The sequence below is a fragment of the Vombatus ursinus genome, unplaced genomic scaffold (genome assembly GCF_900497805.2).
Source record: "Vombatus ursinus unplaced genomic scaffold, bare-nosed wombat genome assembly UNPS02009205.1, whole genome shotgun sequence".
NCBI classification, from domain to species: Eukaryota; Metazoa; Chordata; class Mammalia; order Diprotodontia; family Vombatidae; genus Vombatus; species Vombatus ursinus.
The window spans coordinates 57,981,853-58,002,801 of record NW_020948983.1 but is presented as its reverse complement, the minus strand read 5'-3'; the positions used below and the strand labels follow the sequence as shown (position 1 = coordinate 58,002,801).

Sequence of the window (20,949 nt, the reverse complement as noted above, 5' to 3'; positions counted from 1 at the left end):
AGAAAAAATGAAAATCTCTGCTCTCAAGAAGATTATATTCTAACAGGAATTAAACAAGAGACAAATATGAAAAATAAAGGAAACAAATTTAAAGAAATGCTTGTTGACTGCGTGATAAATCTCTACAGCCAAATCACTTATGAAGTTACAATGACTATACTAAAAGATCTGAGAAATGAAAAGATTGGGTTTGGAGAAAATAGTAGATAATATTCTAAAAAATGTCAAGACAGTGACTAGATAGAGAATGGAAATGTGAATTCAGAAACAGAACTGGTTCTATTACTAATCAGACATTTAACTTCTTTGCATCTCAATTTCCCTTATCTGGAAAATGACAGGGTTGGGGCTAGATGACTCAATTTTTCTTGAAGCCCTCAAATTCATAGGGTGTATATTTTGGCAAATATCTCCAACAGTGAACTTTGTGAACTTTTGGACACCTTACTAAAGACAAACTATTCAAAGCTACTAGACTGAAAAACGTCACTGAATGTAGTTTTAGAACCAACTGTATGATCAAAGGAATAGATAAGGTGACTAAAATGGCTAACCTTTTCATTCACTCATTTTGGGGTGATTCTTATATAAGAACAATTCTAGCAATGTAAATGTTGCTATTTTGTTATATATAAACATATTATGCTGCTGAAACACAACAAATCACTGATGATAATAAAGAAAGAGACTATGAAATATTTCCTAATTTAGCATGATAAAGCCTAAGATAAATATGAGTAGGTGCTTGAAATTCCCAAAGAGGGCCACGGCTATTTCTAACTACTGCCTAAGTAGATAGCTATCTTAACCTCTCTTCAATGACTACCTAATGCACCAAATTTCTGCAATGACTTTTGGAGAAAGTCAGTCAGTCAGAAAACATTTATTAAGTACTGACCAGATGCTAGGCATTGTACTAAGAATGAGGTTTGAATGTAAAGGTATATTTAAAAATAACAAGTATAAGGCAGAGTAAGACAAAAGTTAGCATTAAGAATAATTTTTTTTTAATGGAGAAAAAGATCATAAAACCTTTTTTAGAGCTTACCTTTACAGCTAATATTTTTCCACTTGGGACATGATATGCTCTGGGAAAGAAAAAAATTAAATAACTTTTAAAAATAACTTACTGACACACTATAAATCCAATCATCATATCTATAACATTGTGCACTGACAGATTTTCAAGTAACACTAACAATGATAAACAACATTTATTGAGAACCCATCGTGTGTGAAACTGTATTGAACCCTCAACAATATGGAATACTAGATTGGTACTGTATGTTCTTAACTTCAATACTGTGATTTCAAGATGTGACTTCATCGGTGTGATTGCTTTTACTGATGTAGAACACAAGTATTACATGCCATAGTAGATGTCTTCATCAGTAGATATGGCCAAAAAAAGGTATTACCTGGTAGGAAGCATTCTGGTGAAATATTACACATATCCATACAAAATTTTTAATGTTTTATTCTGTAACATACTCAGAAATTCTGAATTTCTGCCAAAACAATATCTGATGATGGGCATACCCTGATTAAAGCCATCAATTGATTCGGGAGGGAAAAAGTGCTAGAAAATAATAACAATAAGAAGGAAAGGAAGAGAAGCTATCTACAAAGAAACAAAATAATGGGTTGATGAGCTGAAGAATGGTAAAATAACAAGTGAGAAAAAAACTGTTTAAAGAAATGCTAGGAGTAGGGCTTCCAGAAAGTAAAAGCTAAGAAATCACATTGAGACCTTTTATGTTTAATATAATGTGGCCTTTTGAACCTAGACAGCATTGAATTCATATTCTAAAGGAATTCTATAAGCACCATAATCCAGAAGCAATTTGGCTTACATAAAAATTTCAGTACAAGCAAGTCATCCCAAGTTATCCTGTTATCCCAAGTCACTAAAAGGAAACAGAAGCTAATCTGTTTGCTTAGACCTAAGGTCTTGTCACATATAAGAGTTGATACATTACCCAGAGTTGGCTGTTCTTCCAGGTTCCATAATTGGTATGAGATGAGCATACCAAGGGCCAGGGAGGACAGTTTATCTATTCCTAATTCCATCATTGACTAAAAATCTCTATCTCTACTGACAAGCATTTGCAAAATCACTTAATTGTACTCCCAACATTTCAATTGGTACTGTTACGTCAACCAAACTGGATCTTCCATCTACTCTCCATATGTTTAGTATGCATTAATGTACGTATATGTTGTCTTCTCCGTTAGACTAAAGCTCTTTGAAGGCAAGGAGTATTTTTTTTTCTTTGTCTCCCCAGTAATTAGCATAGACCCTAGCACACAGTATTTAATAAATGTTCACTGATTGCTTCTAAAAACAAGGTACATTTCCTGCAAACACAAACCATTAACATTAATTTCCACTTCAGGCAGAAAGATTTGTCAGATTTCTCTGATGGGCAGGTATTTTTAAAAAGTTAGGCTCATAACTTTCAGTGATGAAACTTAACTGGAAACAACTTGCCACATTGTTTTAAACATCAGGAAGAGATAAATATTTTGAAAGCATAAGGCACCAAAGGGCAATGGCAAAAAGTATGGTGGGCATGAACTGGCTGCAGAAATTACAAATTAGGAATTTTCCAGGAGAAGCAGGAGAAGTAAAGGCTGTAAACAGAGAAATATACAACTGGAAAAAGACAGAATAGTCAGGTAGCCAAAGCAAGGGGCAACCAATTGCAAGTCAGCCTGCCAACTTCAGTGGTATCCACACCATATCAAAAGAACATAAAAGAGGCCTCTGTTAGATGCAATAGAACCCTAGTACTGGATTTAATAGAGGATGTGGATAACAGCGGCACACCATGGACAGGTATGGATTTATTGTGCTCCATAACAGCAGAGCGTCTACATCAACAGTATCACATGTCCACATCACTGAAATTCAACTAACATCACAACTTACTTATAAGGTTTCCCTTATTTAAGTAACCAATATAATTGTAAAACTCTGGACATGCCACTAAGCCTCTAATTCTATGATTGCATAGATTCTTTAAAGAACTGGACTTCATTATAGGTACCCTCATACTATAAGCTTAAAAAAAAAGTATCCTTATAAAATAAATGAATTTGGGAGTCACACTCACACTTCTGAAGTATTTTTTTGAGTTATAAAAGGATTTATTGCAACATTTTACTAAATAGTGAACTGAAGGGTACATAAAATATGATTCAATTTACCAAGATTCAATGATATACAACTTTTCAGAAACTTACATTAAATACTTTATAATACTAGTTTTGGGGAACAGAACACACCCCAGGCTTGTAGCTTAGGTAATAAATTCAAAGTCGACAAATAACGAATGTCAATCATGTGCAAGCCACTGTGCTGAGCTCTACACAAAGATAATGACCCTGTTTTCAAGGAAGCGACAACCACCTAAGAGGGGAAAAACTATATTTACAAATAACCATGGTACAAAGAAGATCAAGAGGAGTACTATAGAGTGATGGAGACAAAGTTCTATAATAAATCTGAAGGAAGAAGAGATTCACTTCATCAGAAAGCACAGGTGGGAAGAATGGGTCAGTGAGGACTTTCTGGAGGAAGTCAACCTCACTTTTGAGCCTTCAAGGTAAGAAGGCATTTCAACAGATCATAGGATCACCAACTTAAAGCTGGAAGGTCCTTAGCAGCTATCTAATCCAACCCCTTCATTTTACAGATGAGGAAACCGATCTCAGAGAGGTTTACTGACTTTGCCCACAGCAAATTAGCATTAGAGGCAGGATTGAACAAAGGGTTTCCTGCACATTATCTACTCTGCCACACTGCCTCTCCAAAGAGGATCAAAACAGGCAGTTGTTTTTAGTGTCGGACTTTTAGATTATGTATAGTATGACAATTTAAAAAAAAGTTTCATTAATGCATTTTAAACATATTTACTTCCTAATAATCCCCGCTACAGTACCCTATGAGAAACAATATAGCACAGTAGACAGAACCCTGAACTTGGAGACTGGAAAACATGGGTTCAAATCCCGCTTCTGATATTTACTAATGGTATGACCCATGGCAAAAGACTTAACCTTAGTTTCTGACTATTTAAAAGTTATCTGCAGCATTTATTTCACCAATAATGTATGTGAAGTGTTTTGCAAACTTTATACTATTGTGTATCTCCCGTTGTAATCTTTTCTCCTAACTGAATAACCGAAAAGTTAAACAAAACTGACAGATACAATGACTGAGAAGGACAGAGTAAGTAACACTATCTATCCTTAGCGTAATACTTTTTTACAGAAAGGAAAGGAATGTGTTCCAACATCAGTCATCTAGAACCAATATCGATTGCAATGAATACAAGTTTTGCTGCCTTTTAGTGTTCTGTTCTGTTTTTTTCTTTTTTCATTTATATTTAGTCATTGCGCATTTTCTTCTGGTATTGATTTCTCTACTCTGTGGAGTCTCCTCATATTTTTTTTAATTCCTTATATTGTCATTCCTTACAGTGCAAAACCATTCCATTACATTTATATATAACAATGTGTTCATTCATTCAATCCAAATGATGGGTTCCTACTTTGCTTCCAGCTTTTAGCTACTACAAAAAATAGTTTTATGAATATTTTGGCAAATATGGTACCTGTACATATTTATTTCCTTAAGGAAATTATTTAACCCATGGTATATATAATTGCATTTAATAACAAAACAGATAAGAGGGTTCTGTTGTGCTCAGCAGCTCAACATCTGGCAGAAGAGTTCATCTGAAATGCAATTCAAAAGAACAATTACTGTACTTGTATATAAATGCAGGTAACATGACATGTTAGGAATATGATATCATTCCTTCTGTATTCCATTAATTAATGCCAATGTACTCTAAGTTTGAATGTCAGAACCACCAATTGAGAATGGTAATGTGAAGGTAAGACAGTTGAATGCACAGGCCAAGATTCAAGAGTAAAAATATTTTAAAAGTGTTGTTACTCTGAGCAACAAGAGTGCAAAACATCTGGACGTTTGAGATAAGCAGTAGTGATAAGAATATGATCAGGAGATAGTCTAATATATACTGTATTGGACAGTTTGGCAACTTAATTAGCTTGTTAAGAAAGCTGATCCCTTTTCCAAAAGAGAGATCTCATGTTTCCAAGTGAATTAAAAGGAAAGACTTGATGATTTAATTATGATGCATGCCAATTCATCCATGGAAGTTTGGGTTGGATTTCGAACAATGGAGAGATCCCTGGTTTGGTTTACAGTGCATTGACAGTACCAATTTAACATTTAATTATCATGAAGAATTGGATCACAAAGATGATGCTAGGCAGATGGGCAGAATATATCCCTCAGCTTTGCAAATGGCATACTACTTGGGAGAAAAGGAACTTGTTTACTTTAGACTGATACTGCATCTCAATTGTCTTGACCTTCCTCAACACATTAACTGTAAAGTGATTAATGAAGTTTGAATAGAAGCTTTGGTTACACCAAAAGACAACTGTACACCTCTTCAGTGTTTTAATTAACAGCTAACACTTCAAATTAGTCTGTAGTTGCCACAGTAATTACCTGTTCCAATGAGTGTATGGGGGAAACATTTTTATAAGATTTTTTTTTAGTGTCTAATTCATTTCCTTTATTAATTCAATTGAACAAACATTTACTACATATATCAGGCATGGTGCTTGACAGAGAAGGTCCAAAGATAAAGACAAAAGAGTCCCTGCAAACAAGGAGCTTACACTAATAATATGTATACAGAGAATTCAATTTAAAGTGTGGGTGTGTATTCACACATACATATACACACATACATACACATAGTAAATACTAAATAATTTTAATGGTGGTAGGGAGAACACTAACAACTAAGAGGATCAGAGAAGGAAATGGTTCTTGAGTTGAGCTTTGGAGACAGATAGGGATTCTAAAAGGTAAAAGTAAGGAGAGAACACATTTCAGGCACAGGGGACAAACTGTGTAAAGCAGAGGTTTTTATCCAGGGATGTACAGCCTATGGATTGATTTAACAAAGTACTTGAACCTGGATGAGGGGGAGAGGAATAACTATATTTTGATTTTCACTAATTTTTGATTTTCTTTGTAATTCTATGTATTTTATCTTGTGCATTTAAAAACATGATTCTGAGAAGGGGTTCACAGGCTCCATCAGATTGCCAAAGCGATTCAGAACACAAAAAAAGGTTAAGAATGCCTGGTGTAAAGGCAGATGCAATGTCATATATTGAGAATAGGAAGTAATACAGTTTGGCTAGAATGAAAGGAAAATAAGGGGAAATAACATAAAATTAGTCTAGAAAGATAGGTTCAAGTTAGCTTGTGAGCTACTCAAGTGGTCCTGGGCAGGGGAGTGACAAATTGAGAGGTGTTTTAGGATTATCATTTCAATAGCTGTGTGGAGGTTGGACAGGACAGAGGAAATAATGGAAGCATTAGGACACCATCTATTACTGTAATCCAGTTGAAAGAGATGAGGACCTGAAGGTAGTGATGGAGACAAATGCGAGATGTTATAGAGGCAGAATTGATAAGATCTGACAACTGACTAGATAGGAATGTCATAGATCTTAAGAAAAAATTTCCAGTTTTCAAAATCAAGCATGGTATATTGGATGAGTAACTGGATCTGTAATTTCACTGGAAGAAAGGAGACAAGCATTTGTTGGTGCTGTTATTATCATCTTCATTTTACAACTGCGGAAACTGAAGCAGACAGACTTTAAATGACTTGCCCAGGGTCACACAGCTAATAAATGTCTGAGACTATATTTGGAATCATGTCTTCCCAACTCCAGGCCTGGGGTTCTATTCACTATACCACCTAGCTGCTTAGTGGGGAACTCCCAAGTGAGAAAATTCCCTCTACCAAAGAAGACTGGCACTTTCTTTACACCAGATGCTCTTTTTAAATTAAAAATAAAAATAAATAATGTTTTAAAAATGACAATAAATAAAAACAATAACAGGCAGTATTATGTTGTGATGAATCAACCTAGAAGGCAAAGAGTTTAAATGGGAATTTAAAACATTCTGATGTAGATGAAAATAATGTAGACTTACAAGTTTTCATTTTTATCTAAATTCTCCCTATTTGTACTTTACTTACACTGTCCAGGCCTTCAATTCAGTAGAAACAAACATCCCATGATCATCATAGCAGGAGAAATTTAATTTTTCCTTCTATTGGTATCAATGGTCAAAAAAGATATTCCCTGAAATATATACATAGACCTTCCCTTAACGTGTGCAACAAAAGATGTCCTACACGAAAGAAATGAGATGACTGTTGAGTAAACTCCTGAAGTTCCTATTAGTTTCTAGATTAAACTGATAAACTGCTAATTTCCAACACACTAAAAATAGACTCTCCACTTTCTTCACTTTCAACTAAAATCAGAACCTAAAATCAAGAATGCCAATGAAGACGCATCTGTGCTTTAAGAACATCACTGATTAATCACCCAGGAAATATGACCTTAATTTTATGCTCCTGTAAAACGATTCATTCCTTCTGGGAACATTCCATCAATGCAAGATCCAACCTGTTGTAGTATAGAGATATATAGGGCTAAAGGAGTCCTACTGAAGTAAGATACTAAAAATACGGAATCTGGAAAGTCTTACGGCAGGTACTGAAAAACGCAGGCCACCTAGAATGTTATATGTAATCAATAAATAAGGGAAATCATAGTATCTTGGTGATGATGCCAAATATTTGAAAGAAATGTATATAACATTCCTTTACTTATGTCTTTCCCCACTGTTTTATCAGAACGTGGAGGGGCCCTGGGTTCTTGAAGGCATGTTTTACCAAGATGGACTACATGTTTTTCATTTGATGACTAGCCTACTTAAGCATGGCTCATCACTAGGTAGCTGGATACTAGGTCTATGAAACTAGATGGGAAAAATATTACATCTTTATTTTCATTAACCTCTAACTGAAATTTGAATTTCCTTCAATCATTTAAAAACACAATTCTGACAAGGGACCCATAGGTTTCACTACATTGCCAAAAGAGTCCATGACACACAAAAAGGTTAAGAACCCTTTGTTCAGAGCATATAGTCCCATTAATAGGATGTGAAGGTAACTACTCTCGTCTGAAAATGATTGGATAAACACAATGATCAACTATGTCTCTATAAAGAAGTATGATGACTATCGTGACAGAGAGGTGATGGACTAGGAGTACAGAATGAGATATTTCTGGACATGGCCAATGTGTGGATATATTTTGTTTGACTATACTTACCTGTTACAAGGGAGGCTTAAAAAATTTTGAAGGGTGCACTGGGGGAAAGAGCAGTTAGTTATAATAATGTCAAATAGTATCACAATAAAATCCACAATTAAAACGAAGTGAGGTACAAAGACCTAAGTGTGACCAACTTATTAACTAGGCTAGCAATAGTCAATAAATGGGATCCAAGACTGCTCAGTGGTCAAAGATGCATTTGGCACTCAGACAGCTCTTTTAGGCAGCTGAAAATGTAGGATACATAGAGTACAAAAATAGTCCAATGATGCAAATTACATCTGAGACTGTGAATGGTCCATCTCAGAGATGGAGGTTGGGCCAATATGCTCAGCCTGACTCAGAGAGGAGATTTCTATAACCCAGGGCAACAGGAAAAATAAATCATTACAGTTAGTTACCATCCCCTGGAAAACTTTATAGTCAGCAAAGTTCACAGATTAGAATTTCTGTAGCTGAATTTCAGCCCATAAGAATAGGGAAGTTAAATTTATTACAAATTTTATTAATAGAGCCTATACAAGCAAATCTAAATTTAATTCACAAATATTGATTCTGATTAGATACAATGATTAGATATAATTCCCCATCAATAACAATTTCAATTTCACAAACTCCCCCTTTGATCCTTGAAAGACCTGTCTTTCATGGATCATTAACTTTGAGCTCTCCTACGACTGGCGAGTTGACAAAAACTGGTGGGGGCAGTCCCCTTCAGTAAAGAGATCTCACAGAGGAAATGGCACATTGGGAGGTAAGGAGAGAAATGGGCACTAACTTATAACACAGATGATTTCATTTCAAGTACATTTATAATAATATCTTATTAAGACTAAGAGACATTAGTAATAACTAAATAGCAGTGAGAAGGTATTCAGCAATACCATATTTAATGATATATTAAGGAACTGAACTCACTTTGTAGTGAGGATGAATCAACATACTGATGTTATAGAAGTTGGGGTCAAAGGAACTAGTATTGTCATATCCTCTAAGTAGGATTGGTTTGTATAACTTTTCCCAGAAAATGATGTCAGCACTAGAGGTATCTAGAAATCCTGCAGTAAGGGTAGAATGCAGAGATGTAGACCTGAGGGAGGGAGGTCCATGACCAGGTATATAGATCACCTTTTGGTCCAGATCCTGGCCAGTACAACCAATTGCTGGGATTGTAGATCTAAGTACCCTTCCATCTTGGTCAGCATTAGAGGGATGGACCAGAGCAAGCAAAGGGCACCATCCTCAGAATTAAGAGAAGGATATGAGGAAGGGGTGTCTTGAGTTCTGGTACTGATCTGGGCATTTTACATATAAAACCAAGGATCATAAGGCCTACTACACATAACAAATATATAGACAATCCATACTCCAATATGCTCTTTTGGTTTTCCACTTTCTGAGGGACTAACTTACTATGATTTGAGAAAGCAACAGGTAGTATTAGTAAGATTAGAGAAAATAAAAGGTATATCATGTAAGGGGCAGTTTTCACATGTGTGCAGTAGATCCATGAGTCTTTTTCGCCAATCTTGACTGTAGTGAGAGTAGTCAGTAGCACTTGGAACAGGCCTTCCCAAGTGGTTTGAGTTCCTCTGGTCCGCTGGAAATTTTGATGTAAACTTCATCTCCAGGGTGGAAACAATGCAGAGAAAAGTCGAAAGGCCCAGTTTGTATCGCAGCTCTTTTGTTATGAAGCTCTCTCAGTCTATTTTGTAGTTCCCATACATAAGATGCAACAGAAGTTTCCTCTTAGTAATAAAATATACACTATGGAGAAAAGTTTTGCTTTTATTGAAGGATAGCCAAAAAGCATTTCATAGGGAGAGACATGTAATTCCCTCCCTGGTCTGCTCCACAGATGGAAAAAGAGCAAGGGGCAGAACATGCAGTCATTTTAGGTGGGTTTCAGAGCACATTTTACCAATAAGAGTTTTAAATTCCTTATTCATGCATTCTACCTGACTTGAACTTTGGAGGTGACAAGGAGTATGGAATTTAGGAGTTATCCCTGGGTTGGAATAAACTTGAGAGAGCACAGAATCAGTGAAATGACTACTTCTATCTAAATTTATACAGGCAGTTGGACCATACTGAGGCATTATTTCTTCAAGGAGCATTTTGGCAACAAAGGCAGTTATGGCTTGGAGCCAGGAAATAAAATGAATAAGGTGATCAACAATAACAAGGCAAACTCAATAATGACCAGCTTGAGGCATGCAAATGAAATCAATTTGCAAATATTATTAAGGGTATATAAACTAACGGTCAGCCATCAAAAACAGTGGCTTGGAAGGATGTTAGTTAAAGCTGAAACTCAGGTGATGTCGGGAGCAACCCAACCCCTTTTAATTGTATCTACAATTCCTTATGTGCCAAAGTGGCAAAAAAAAAAAGGGGACAAAAGGCCATACCTGGTGATAAAAACTGCAGGGGAGGAGTGGCTTACCTTCCTTAGTCACCCAGATCCGAGAGACCTGTTTTGCCTGAAACTGTTGTCTCCATTTCTTGACCTTGGAGTTGCTGTACAGGAGAGAGTGCCATTATTCAGTCCCAGTGGGAGGGTGGTCATCAGTAGTTGAGGAGGCTTTCAAATGAAACACATGAGCTGGTCCCTCTAAAGCAGCCAACTTTGCCGCTTCATCTACTCTACTGTTGTCTTGGGAAACAGGATCAGTGCCACTAATGTGTACAAAGTTGTGGACAACAGTAAGGGCCTTAGGTAGGTGAATGGCAGACAGAAGGTCTTTGATAAGTTCGGTATTAGCAATATTCTTACTGGAGAAGATGAGAAAACGTCGTTGTAGCCACAGCATTCTGATGGATGGCAGATCCAAAGGCATATTGGGAGTCTATGCAGATAACTGCACTTTTACTGACAGCAAGGCAGCGTGTCTGAGTCAAAGCCACCAATTCCAAAGCTTGAGCATTATATTTCATGAGGCCGCCCAAAGGGTGTCATGGTCAGAGGCCATGCCTGCACCAGTATAGTGAATACTATCTCTCATAAAAGAAGAAACATCAGTAAGAGAGAACATAGTTTAAATTCTGGAGGGAAGTACTGGTAAGGTCATGATGGAGAGAAGTGGCCAAGTCCACTACAGAAACACAGTTATGCGAGGGTTCACTAGAGACAGAAAGATCAGGAAAGAGAGAGCTGCACAACTGAGAACAGAGTAGCACTTAAGAGTCACATTTTCCTGCCCTAGTAATGTCACTTCATATCTTGCTAATCTTTGATCTGAAAAAGCCTGAATTCAATAGCAAAACAAGAGGGCTTCAGCCTTATGCAGACACTGCACTGTTAAGGAGGTGTCCAGAACTAAATCACAAGCCTTTTCTATCAGAAGGGCAGTAGCGACCATGGCTCTTAGATGGGGTAGGATGCCTGCAGCCATATAATTCCAGTTGATCTGAGTAATTGGGTACCGGATGCAACGTGGGTCCAAATGCTTGAGTCAGGACTCTGGAGGCTACCCTCTTCATTAATGGACAAAAAGCATGAAAGCTTACTGTAATCCAAGACTCCACATGCTGGTGCTGATAGGAGGACTTTCTTGAGGTAAGCAAGGACAGTAAGGTGCTCAGACTCGGTTACAAAGGTTCTGGAACTGAGTCTTTAGCTTAAGAGGTTTGATAATCTCACCAAATGACAGCATCCATTGCCTACAGTATCCAGCAACTCCCAAGATAGCTTGTAACTACTTCTTAGTCTTTGGGACAGACAGCTGTACAGGGAGAGCCTGGGCATGCCTCAGAGAAACAGAACGAGTGCCAGCAGACAAAATGAAACCAAGCTATTCCACCTGAGGGAAGCACCACTGTACATTTGATTTAAAGACTTTGTAGCCTCTATGATAAAGAAGAAGGTGGCAGCTATCTTCTTGGCAGATGTCAGCAGTGAGTGCTGATAATAGATCACAAAATACTGGACCAAAGTGGAAACCCTGAAGGTAATGGAATCTAAATCCTGTTGCAACATCTGAGAAAACAAGGAAGGGCTTGCTATATACACTTGAGGCAGATTAGTCTATGTCCACTGAGTTTTCTTTCAGGCAAAGGAACAGGTTTTGTGAGTTTGGGTGAATGGGGACACTAAAGAAAGCTGAGCATAAATCTATCACTGTAAAACACGTAGCTCCACAAGAATAAAAGAAACAATAGTGGCAGGGTTAGACACTACTGGATATCTAGGTACAAAATAAGCATTTAACAGCACACAGGTCTTGCACAAAACAGTAACAGGCTTGGTCCTCAGGGTCTGGCTTAGGCTTCATAACAGGCAAAACGGGAGTATTACAAGACGACTTGCAAGGCACAATAATACCTTGTTTTCTAAGACAGTTATTGATAGGTGAAATTCCTTCATAGCTTCCCAGGACAAAGGGTATTGAGGTATGGATGGTGGAGACCTCCTTTTGGTAGTAATAATAAGAGGGATAGCAAATTTTAAGAGTCCCACATTAGAAGATGAATTGGCCTATGAGGGAGTCAGGAATGTCTAAAGGAATACCGAGACCCTCATTTTCTTTCTTATGGACAGTACGAGACAATTCATGGAACAATAGGAGAATGTCCTTATCATCATCAGTAAGATTTATCAGTGCAGGAAACAAAGAACAAGAGTCATCTGGGAGATGGAAAGACAAAGATTTACTGGGAAGGAATGAAATAGCAGCTCTTAATTTACATAAAATCCGTGCTTCAGGCATTAACAGAAAAGAATATTGTACTAAAAGAGAGTCTACAGTGACTGCTTGTGGAGACAGAATGGGCACATCTTGGGGTTCTCCTTCAATTCCAACAACCCTCTGAAACCCAGAAGAAGTACATCCAGGACTCATTTTGTTTTTCTCTCAGAACTGAGTTGGTGTCACCAGTATCTTATATCTCAATTTTGAGAGTGACATGGGATTCACCATTGTGGGGAGAGGCAAAGAATAGGATGACTTGGGGCAAAGACATGTAATTCAGGGGGAAAAAAAATTCTCCCCAGAGTCCACAGTCCCTGTCTCTCCCCTGTACCTTCATGCCAAAGACCCTCCTTGAGATCTTCTAAAACCATTGCTGTTTTGAAACTGAGATCCTGTAAAACCTCCTTTATTATTTTGTAAATCATGTTTTCTTTCCATGTCTTCTCTCTTAAGATGCCCCCTCTTTTACGTGTGAGTTTCCTTTTTAGGCTTTTCCTTGGGATTTTTCTTCATTTTGTCCCTTCCTTTATTATGCTGGACAATGGCTTTAAGTTCATCTATAGTTGTCTCATGCTACCCAGGACAATGGTTATGGAAGTAATTATGAATTTTGGCACTGACTGGTTAACAAAGGCAGAATTAAGAATTCTTGCATCTCTTAGGTTTATTGGGTCTAATCTTTTTTTTTTTTTTAGTATTTTATTTTCCTCAATTATATGTAAAAACAATTTTTAACATTCATTTAAAAATTTTGAGTTTATTGGGTCTAATCTTGTATAGAGTTTGGAGTTTTTACAAAAGCCTATTGTAAAAAATGGTTGGGGGTTTCATTTTCCTCCTAAATGGTCTCCTGAAATTTACTCTAATTATTGGGACATACTGCACATACCTCCATTCCCCCAAGCAATGCTTCTCTGGTTTGTCAGTCTAGTGTAGTTGAATTCTAGTGTGGGTCCTGTAATGGCCAATTAGGGAAACTTCCTGGACCAGCAGGGGCTACTGCTGGAAACAGCCTGTTTGCTGCTTCTATTACAGCAGTCTCTTCTCCAGGGGAGAGTAAAGTCTTCTTTAAATCCATTACATCTCCCCAAGTTGGGTTATAACCTCTGAAAATAGCCTGGAATTGGGTTATAATGGCAACTGGATCTTCACCAAATTTAGGGGTGTCTCTCCTCTACATAGAAAGGTCAGAGGGGCTGAAAGGCTGATGATGCCTAACAGGAAATAGATTCCCTGTAGTTTGATCACAAGTCAGTCTTTCCTAAAGATGAAGAAGGCCACTAGGCCATCCCTAAGTTTCAGGGAAGACTAAGTCTCCAGTAACAGATAAATAAGTTGGAGGAGCAGACAGGGGAGGAGTAGAGGTAGAAGAGATACAAGATGGAGCAGGATAAAGAGAAGAAGGCCCTTTTTGGTATTGTGGGCATAGTTCATCACTCAAGGATGCCTGGTAGGACTAATATTTTATTTGGTATGGGTAAGAATCTTCAAAAGACATTCTTAGTTTCTGCAAGGTGCAATAATCAAAGGTGCCATATTTAGACCAAAATAGTGTGGAAACGAAAATGCAAATTCTTTATCTCATAGCTTATCCCACTCTATTTTATTAAGGCTTAATCATTGTTCTTATTCTCCCTTGTTTTGTGAGTTTAAGACCTCTTAATGCTGCCACTGCAGTTGTCAACTCTACCCTCATAGCTGTAGATGATGGCTTCTCCAAGACAGAGGAATTAGAATTGGAGAATCTCAAATCATCTGACTTGCATTATAGCTCATGAGGACTCAAAAGAACTCAGGCCTTGTTCATCTGAAAAACAAATTGATGGACACCTGCAAAAGCAGGACCCATACGGCAGGACAACCTGCTGGTTGTTACAGTGGTTTAATCTTAGCATTATTATCCACTGTTCTTTCTACGGAATACATCCAAAGGGCCAACTGGGTTAAACTCATCTCCACTTGCTCCCTGGGTAGTAATTATAATTATGAATTTCACCATCTTTCTTTTCTTTGTAGAATGGACCCTTCTACCAGAGGTTGTAGTAGTTTTAGAGGGTAGAGTAAAAGGTCTGATACTCAGAAATCTACTACCACAACTGATAATCCTCAGTCTTCCATATCTCTTTCTAACCGTAACCACACCAGAAATGCCTGGCTGGCACAACCCCAAGGCCTTCTCTCCTTTCCACTTTTCTATTCTTTTGAGGATTAAATAATAAATTTAATCTCATGATGATCTGATAAATAATTATGCTATTAATGGCCTTCATTGTTATACAAGACATAATCTGCATTACTCTGGAACTACTGGACTCATGGGTCTTATAAGGGTCATCATATTTACCAGAGCAATCCTGACCCATGGATACCTATTCCTGTTCAGGCATCCAAAACCAGCTGAAAGAAGTAATTCCTCTTTGGTAGGACCATTTGATCCTTTTGTTTTTGTTAATTGTAAGACAAACATGATCAAATGAAATCAATCAACTTGGTACAGACCAATGTTATCAATTCAGCCCTTAAGCAAATCCAAGTGAAATTAAATTTAACATCAGAAGTTAATGACACCTCAAGGACCTATAAACCAGGATTCCCCCACTCACAACTCACTGCCAAAGTTTCCTCTCTGTGCTCAAAAGAGCAAAAGTAAGGCTACTTACATAAATGTAGGAGACAATGTAAATTATAATCTCACTCTTCCAATTCCTCAATTAACAAGGAAAACTCATTCATCTGTGCTAAAACTTTGGTCTTTAATAACTCTGAGGGTCAACCTAGAAACTTCTCTTTTACAATCCTAACCTACAATGGTCAACATACTTTGGGAAAGTCACAAACTCTCCCAGAACTACCATAGGAATTTGTGACTCTTGATCAGTTTTGTTTTGCAGGGGTGGGGAACCTGCAGCCTCAAGGCCACATGCAGCCTTCTAGGTCCTTAAGTGTAGCCCCAGTCAAAGGGAATAGTGAAATGGCCTAGTCAAAGGGCCACACTTGAGGACCTAGAGAGCTGCATGTGGCCTCGAGGACACAGGTTCCCCACCCCTGTGAGTAACCTTTTCCTCTTTTTACTCCAGGATGGTATGGAATGTGTGGGATTGCCTATTTGATTCCTCCTGTATATATCTTTAATCATTCTACTGGTTTAATTGAAAGGAAACTACTAGAAACGTGGGGGCATGGTGGCATAGATGGAGAGAGACACACACATGAAACAAACTGAAATATACAAAATTGGGCAAATATATATTTGGGCACAAACAGAGTGTTTCAGTCCATAAGGAATATACTGATATTGAAAGGCTATCTCAAGACACACTATAAGCCATCTCTGAAACATGCAGTGTCATCTCCTTTCTTCAGATAGAGGTAGATTCCACGGCAGAAATGGTTTTTACAGAATTGCATGGTAGTGGATCCTTTGATTGCTGCCTGTGAAAGGGCCTATGCTATTATTAATCAATCTTGTTCTTACATTAACAAGTCAGGAGAAACTTGCCTACATTCACAAGCTCCAGCAAATTATGAATGACACTCAGCAAACTGTAATGGAAATACATGGGGCAGTGGGTACTGGTGCCTTGTGGTGGGATCCCTTAAATCTTAAATCTTTCTTAAATCTTTTTTTGGTTTCACAGGGGAGATATTTTTTCCACCATAGTTAAATGGGGCCTTTTGATCATTGCTATCCCCTGTTTTATTAATTGTTTCTCTGGTTTATGTTTAAACCTATACTCAAACTTAATCTTAAGGAAAATTATGGCTATTCAGCTGGATTATTAAAGATTGTATTTGTATTCTACTTCATAGTATCCCTAAATTAGAAGTATAACCCCATTACCATTATATATATATCTCTCAATTCTTTTATTATTATATATAATAATTATATATCAGTAGATAAGTTTTCTTAATCATTTTAGTGAAGGGACATTCTGATTTTTTGAAATTATACCCTTGTCTCTGGCTGCGTGCCAACAAGAAAACAACACTCCCCAGTGAAAGTGACACACACAATGCCATCCCATCTTTGATGCCCAGCTTCGACCCATCTCTGACAATGAAGTTGAATTAAATGAGGTCTCTACTCCAGTACAGGCCACTAAAGATCTTTTTTTTTTGGAAATTGGGAAATTCACTCTAGTCATATGAGAATCTGTTACATCCCTTAGCATCACACCATTTCTTTAGTCCAGTTGGTAATATAAACTTCAAGATTGTGGAAGAAATTTGATGCCTGATCAATGGCACACAAAACAGGGAATCCATTTTGATTTTGCTCATTTAATTCCTTACTGACAGAATGGATGCATCATCTCATATAAATCAGTCTTAGTTAAAGTAAATTCCTTATGTTACTCAAAGAAACAGTATTACCCTGGCCTTGAAACAGGTACTTTGTTATTAAAGGTACTACACTTGGTACTTGGTACTACACTTTTATACTGCTCTAAGTTTTGACTCTGGGTATTATTGAGTTCTCACGGGGCCAATTTCAATCAAACAAAAGCCGTGTGCTGTGATCTGAGGACTACTACAGGTGGATGTTTGCCCTTGGGAGAAAACTGAGAAAATGATCTTGTCAAGGTAAAGGTAAGATCCTCTTGACTCTGTTTCCCTTCAAGCTACTGGAATAGGAAGTTTTCTGACTTGGTTGATTCTAAGCCTAGCTTTTGCTATCCTGTGAAAGGTGTGGAACCTTCCCATATAATAAGCAGTCATTATGACTCTTGTCTGAAATCAAACAGAGCTATAAACGTTTGTCCCAATTATATGCTAATAGTCTTTCATGACTATTTCCCACCTTTTTCCTTTTATACTAACCTCCCTGGCCAGGTAAGTATCTAATAAAGTCATAATACTAATCTTTAGTTGCAAGGACTCTTAAGTAACCCTGTGCTAACAGCCATATATTTGGTGTGTTTGTGTATGAGTATAGTATATGTAATATATATATATATTATATAGTGTATATATAATATAGTAGCATATAATATGATATATAATATACAGTAGATTTTGCAGCTTTATTTAAAAGAATCTCCATGAACATCCCCTGATCCATCTACAACAAAAAGAGTTCACCAAGTTTGCTCCTGCTACATGGGGCAAAAGACTCCATCTCACCAAGCCAGGTGAGAGCCCTGTCTTCTCAGAAAGTTGATCAGAACTTCTTTTGAGACTCTGATTCTATCTTTAGACTTCTCCTTTCCTCCCCCATGCATCCTTGCTTCTATAAGGACTATGTACTAAAGGAGACTTCCCCTGACAGATTCTGTCAATGTGCCTTTATTGTTATTACTTCAACGCTCATTTCCTGACATTTATGTTTGTCAAATTTTCTTCATTATCTTGTGAACATGTAAAGCCTTGTTATTCAAGTCTATAGGAGGGTGATTCATTGAAGAAGTATAGTTCCCCCAAAGAATCAAAAGGGGGAAATTGTGGAAATGAAAATGAAAATTCATTATCTCATTGATTATTCTACTCTATTTTACTTATTCTTCCCCATTGTGTGAGTTTAAAACCCCTTAAGGCTGACCCTTCAGTTGCCTACTCTATCCTTGTAGCTGTAGTTTGCCACATACATCCTGCAAGCTCCTTGGCCACATAGACAACTCCAGACACTTCTTTTAGTTTCCCCTTTTTATGGAACTTATTCAGTCACAAGATTCCTAATCTACTGCAAATCAGTAGTATGCAAACCCCAGGCCTCCTACTCCCCCTAAAAATGCCAACCACAGTATATGAGTTGTAGGATGTTGCTCCACCTGGTAAAGAACTGATGTAAGGAGCACTAACCAATCACAGCAGAATCCCTGTCTCTGATCTAGCCAGCCATAATTCATATGCCCATCCTATTTCTGTCCACTATATGTTGGTTTATTTTCATATTCTCCTCAATACCATAAAGGAACTGCTTGACTGTCAGTTTCATTCTTGGCTACTGGAACCCTGGATCCCATTTATTGGCAATTGATAGCTTTGATAATAAACTGTGCTCAGAACGTTGTGCCTCAGTTTTCCTTACTGCAACAAAAGTTTATCAGCTGGATTTCTAGCAGCCTTAAATGAAAGATCACTTAATTAAATAATGCAACCCTTCATCACTCCTGGCTGAACTGGTACCTTGCCTTGATTCCAGGATTTAAGTAGTTTTCCCAAGAGGGTTCCCATGGGAACACTATGATTTGCCCCCACTGTTACCCATAAAGTGTTATTAAATGGGTTACCCAATTGCAGGAATCACAAGTAACCCTGAAAAACAGCTGTAGCTGCCACTGACTCTATAGTGGGGTGCTCTTGTCAAAGGGGGGTCAATGGACTTCTGTGGAGCATTCCCCACTTATTCTAGTCAAGATAAGGAATGTGAGGATTCTTTTTTTGATGACTGCTCGAGTCTAATATCTGATCAAAAAACTGGCATAGCCAATTATAAAGAGACACAGTTTCAGGGCTGTTAGGTGACATGGTGGATAGAGCACCAGCCCTGGAGTCAGGAGGACCTGAGTTCAAATCCAGCCTCTGACACTTACTAGCTGTGTGACCCTGAGCAAGTCACTTAACCCCATGAAAGGAAGGGAAGGGAGGGAGAAAGGAAGGGAGGGAGGAAGTAAGGGAGGGAGAAAGGGAGGGAGGGAGGAAGGAAGGGAGGAGGGAGGGAGGGAGGAAGGGAGGAAGGAAGAGAGGAAGGAAGGAAGGGAGGGAGGAAGGGAGGGATAGAGGAAGGAAAGAGAGACGCAGTTTCCAGAATTGTGTTTGAGGGACAAAGCCTCCTTCTAGGGTTTTTTCCTCTGGGAATTCCTATCCAAAGGGTTACATGGTCTAGCTGAATCCCGCAGCCCTTGATCTTTACCCTGGCTCAGTTTACCTGGCCAAGGTGCTGCAGCTGCCTTGGGAGTTTAGTCACAGGTCTGGTCCATGGCTTATAGATTTGATGAAGCCCAGGAGCTCTACAACAGGTCCCTCCTGGTGGTCCCCAGCATTTCACTTAGTTGCCTTTGCTTTCAAGACTACAATCAGAGTCATGCTCTAGACAGCCTTAGGCTGGCTGCTATTAACTGTAGTGTCAGGTAGCCAGTTTATGCCTAAGGTTCAATAGTACAAGGTAGGATCTGGAGATAGATTCCCAATTCTGAAATATAACAAATTTAAGCCCAAAGAATTTGTCAGCTGAAAAACTATTTCACTTTAGCTTATTTTCACTTAAAAGAAAGGGAGAGTCACAGCTGGAAAGTTATTACATTTTGGACAACTGCCACCATAAACAGGAAGTTACTGATGTTACAAATTTTACTTCAGATCTCACCCTTTTAAGATATTTTACTTTCTCTTTAGAAGTTTAGCTAAAAGTGCAGTGTGCACAATTTCAAGACCTTTTTTAAAAAAATTAATTTCAATTCCATTTGTATAATAACTGTCTAGGTACCCTAGAGATTCTCCTAGGTGTAGGAGATGTTGTTCTATCTGAAAAATAGATCCCTTCATATACTGAAGTAATCGTTCTTTCCCATCTTGCAAGAGATTGTTCCATCTGCAATAAGGATTCTCCTTCCTGCACCAGAAGCTGCTCCATATAAGACTTTTTTTCTATTGAGAAGGATCTTCCAATTTGGAGCAAACCTTGGCTTGAAGAAAATTTGGATTGAGACTATGAGGGAATCTGATCCCTGAGGTGGTCCTCCTTGAAGAAGTCCCTCGGTTCTTTGGAGAGGGTGGCCCCAAGGGCTGGGGTCCCAACATTCAGTCCCCTGGCTGGCTCACCCATTGTTGTGATTGAGGGAATTGTGAGAATTGAATGAACCACACTGACTTCATCTTGTAACTCAATTCTGGAGCTCATCAGTTTACTTTGTTTTCAATTATGGGTCTAGTTCAATTTCTGTCTTGTTGAGAAAATTTTATTCAATCATGGGAATTGTGAAAAAAACTTTATTGCATTGTTTGAACCTACCCCTGTGAGGCTGGGAAGCTGGACCACCTTTTCCTGTTGCTT

General features: G+C 38.0%; 1 protein-coding gene across 3 annotated transcripts in view; it reads right to left on the bottom strand.

Moving 5' to 3' along the window:
* Positions 1-20,949, bottom strand: part of MAP2K5 (mitogen-activated protein kinase kinase 5) — a 283,567-nt gene that overhangs the window by 175,998 nt on the left and 86,620 nt on the right. For all 3 annotated transcript variants that reach the window (XM_027852077.1, XM_027852078.1, XM_027852076.1), the window contains exon 9: positions 1,049-1,088. In XM_027852077.1, the coding sequence (XP_027707878.1) occupies positions 1,049-1,088 (40 nt within the window). The remainder of the gene's footprint in view (positions 1-1,048; positions 1,089-20,949) is intronic.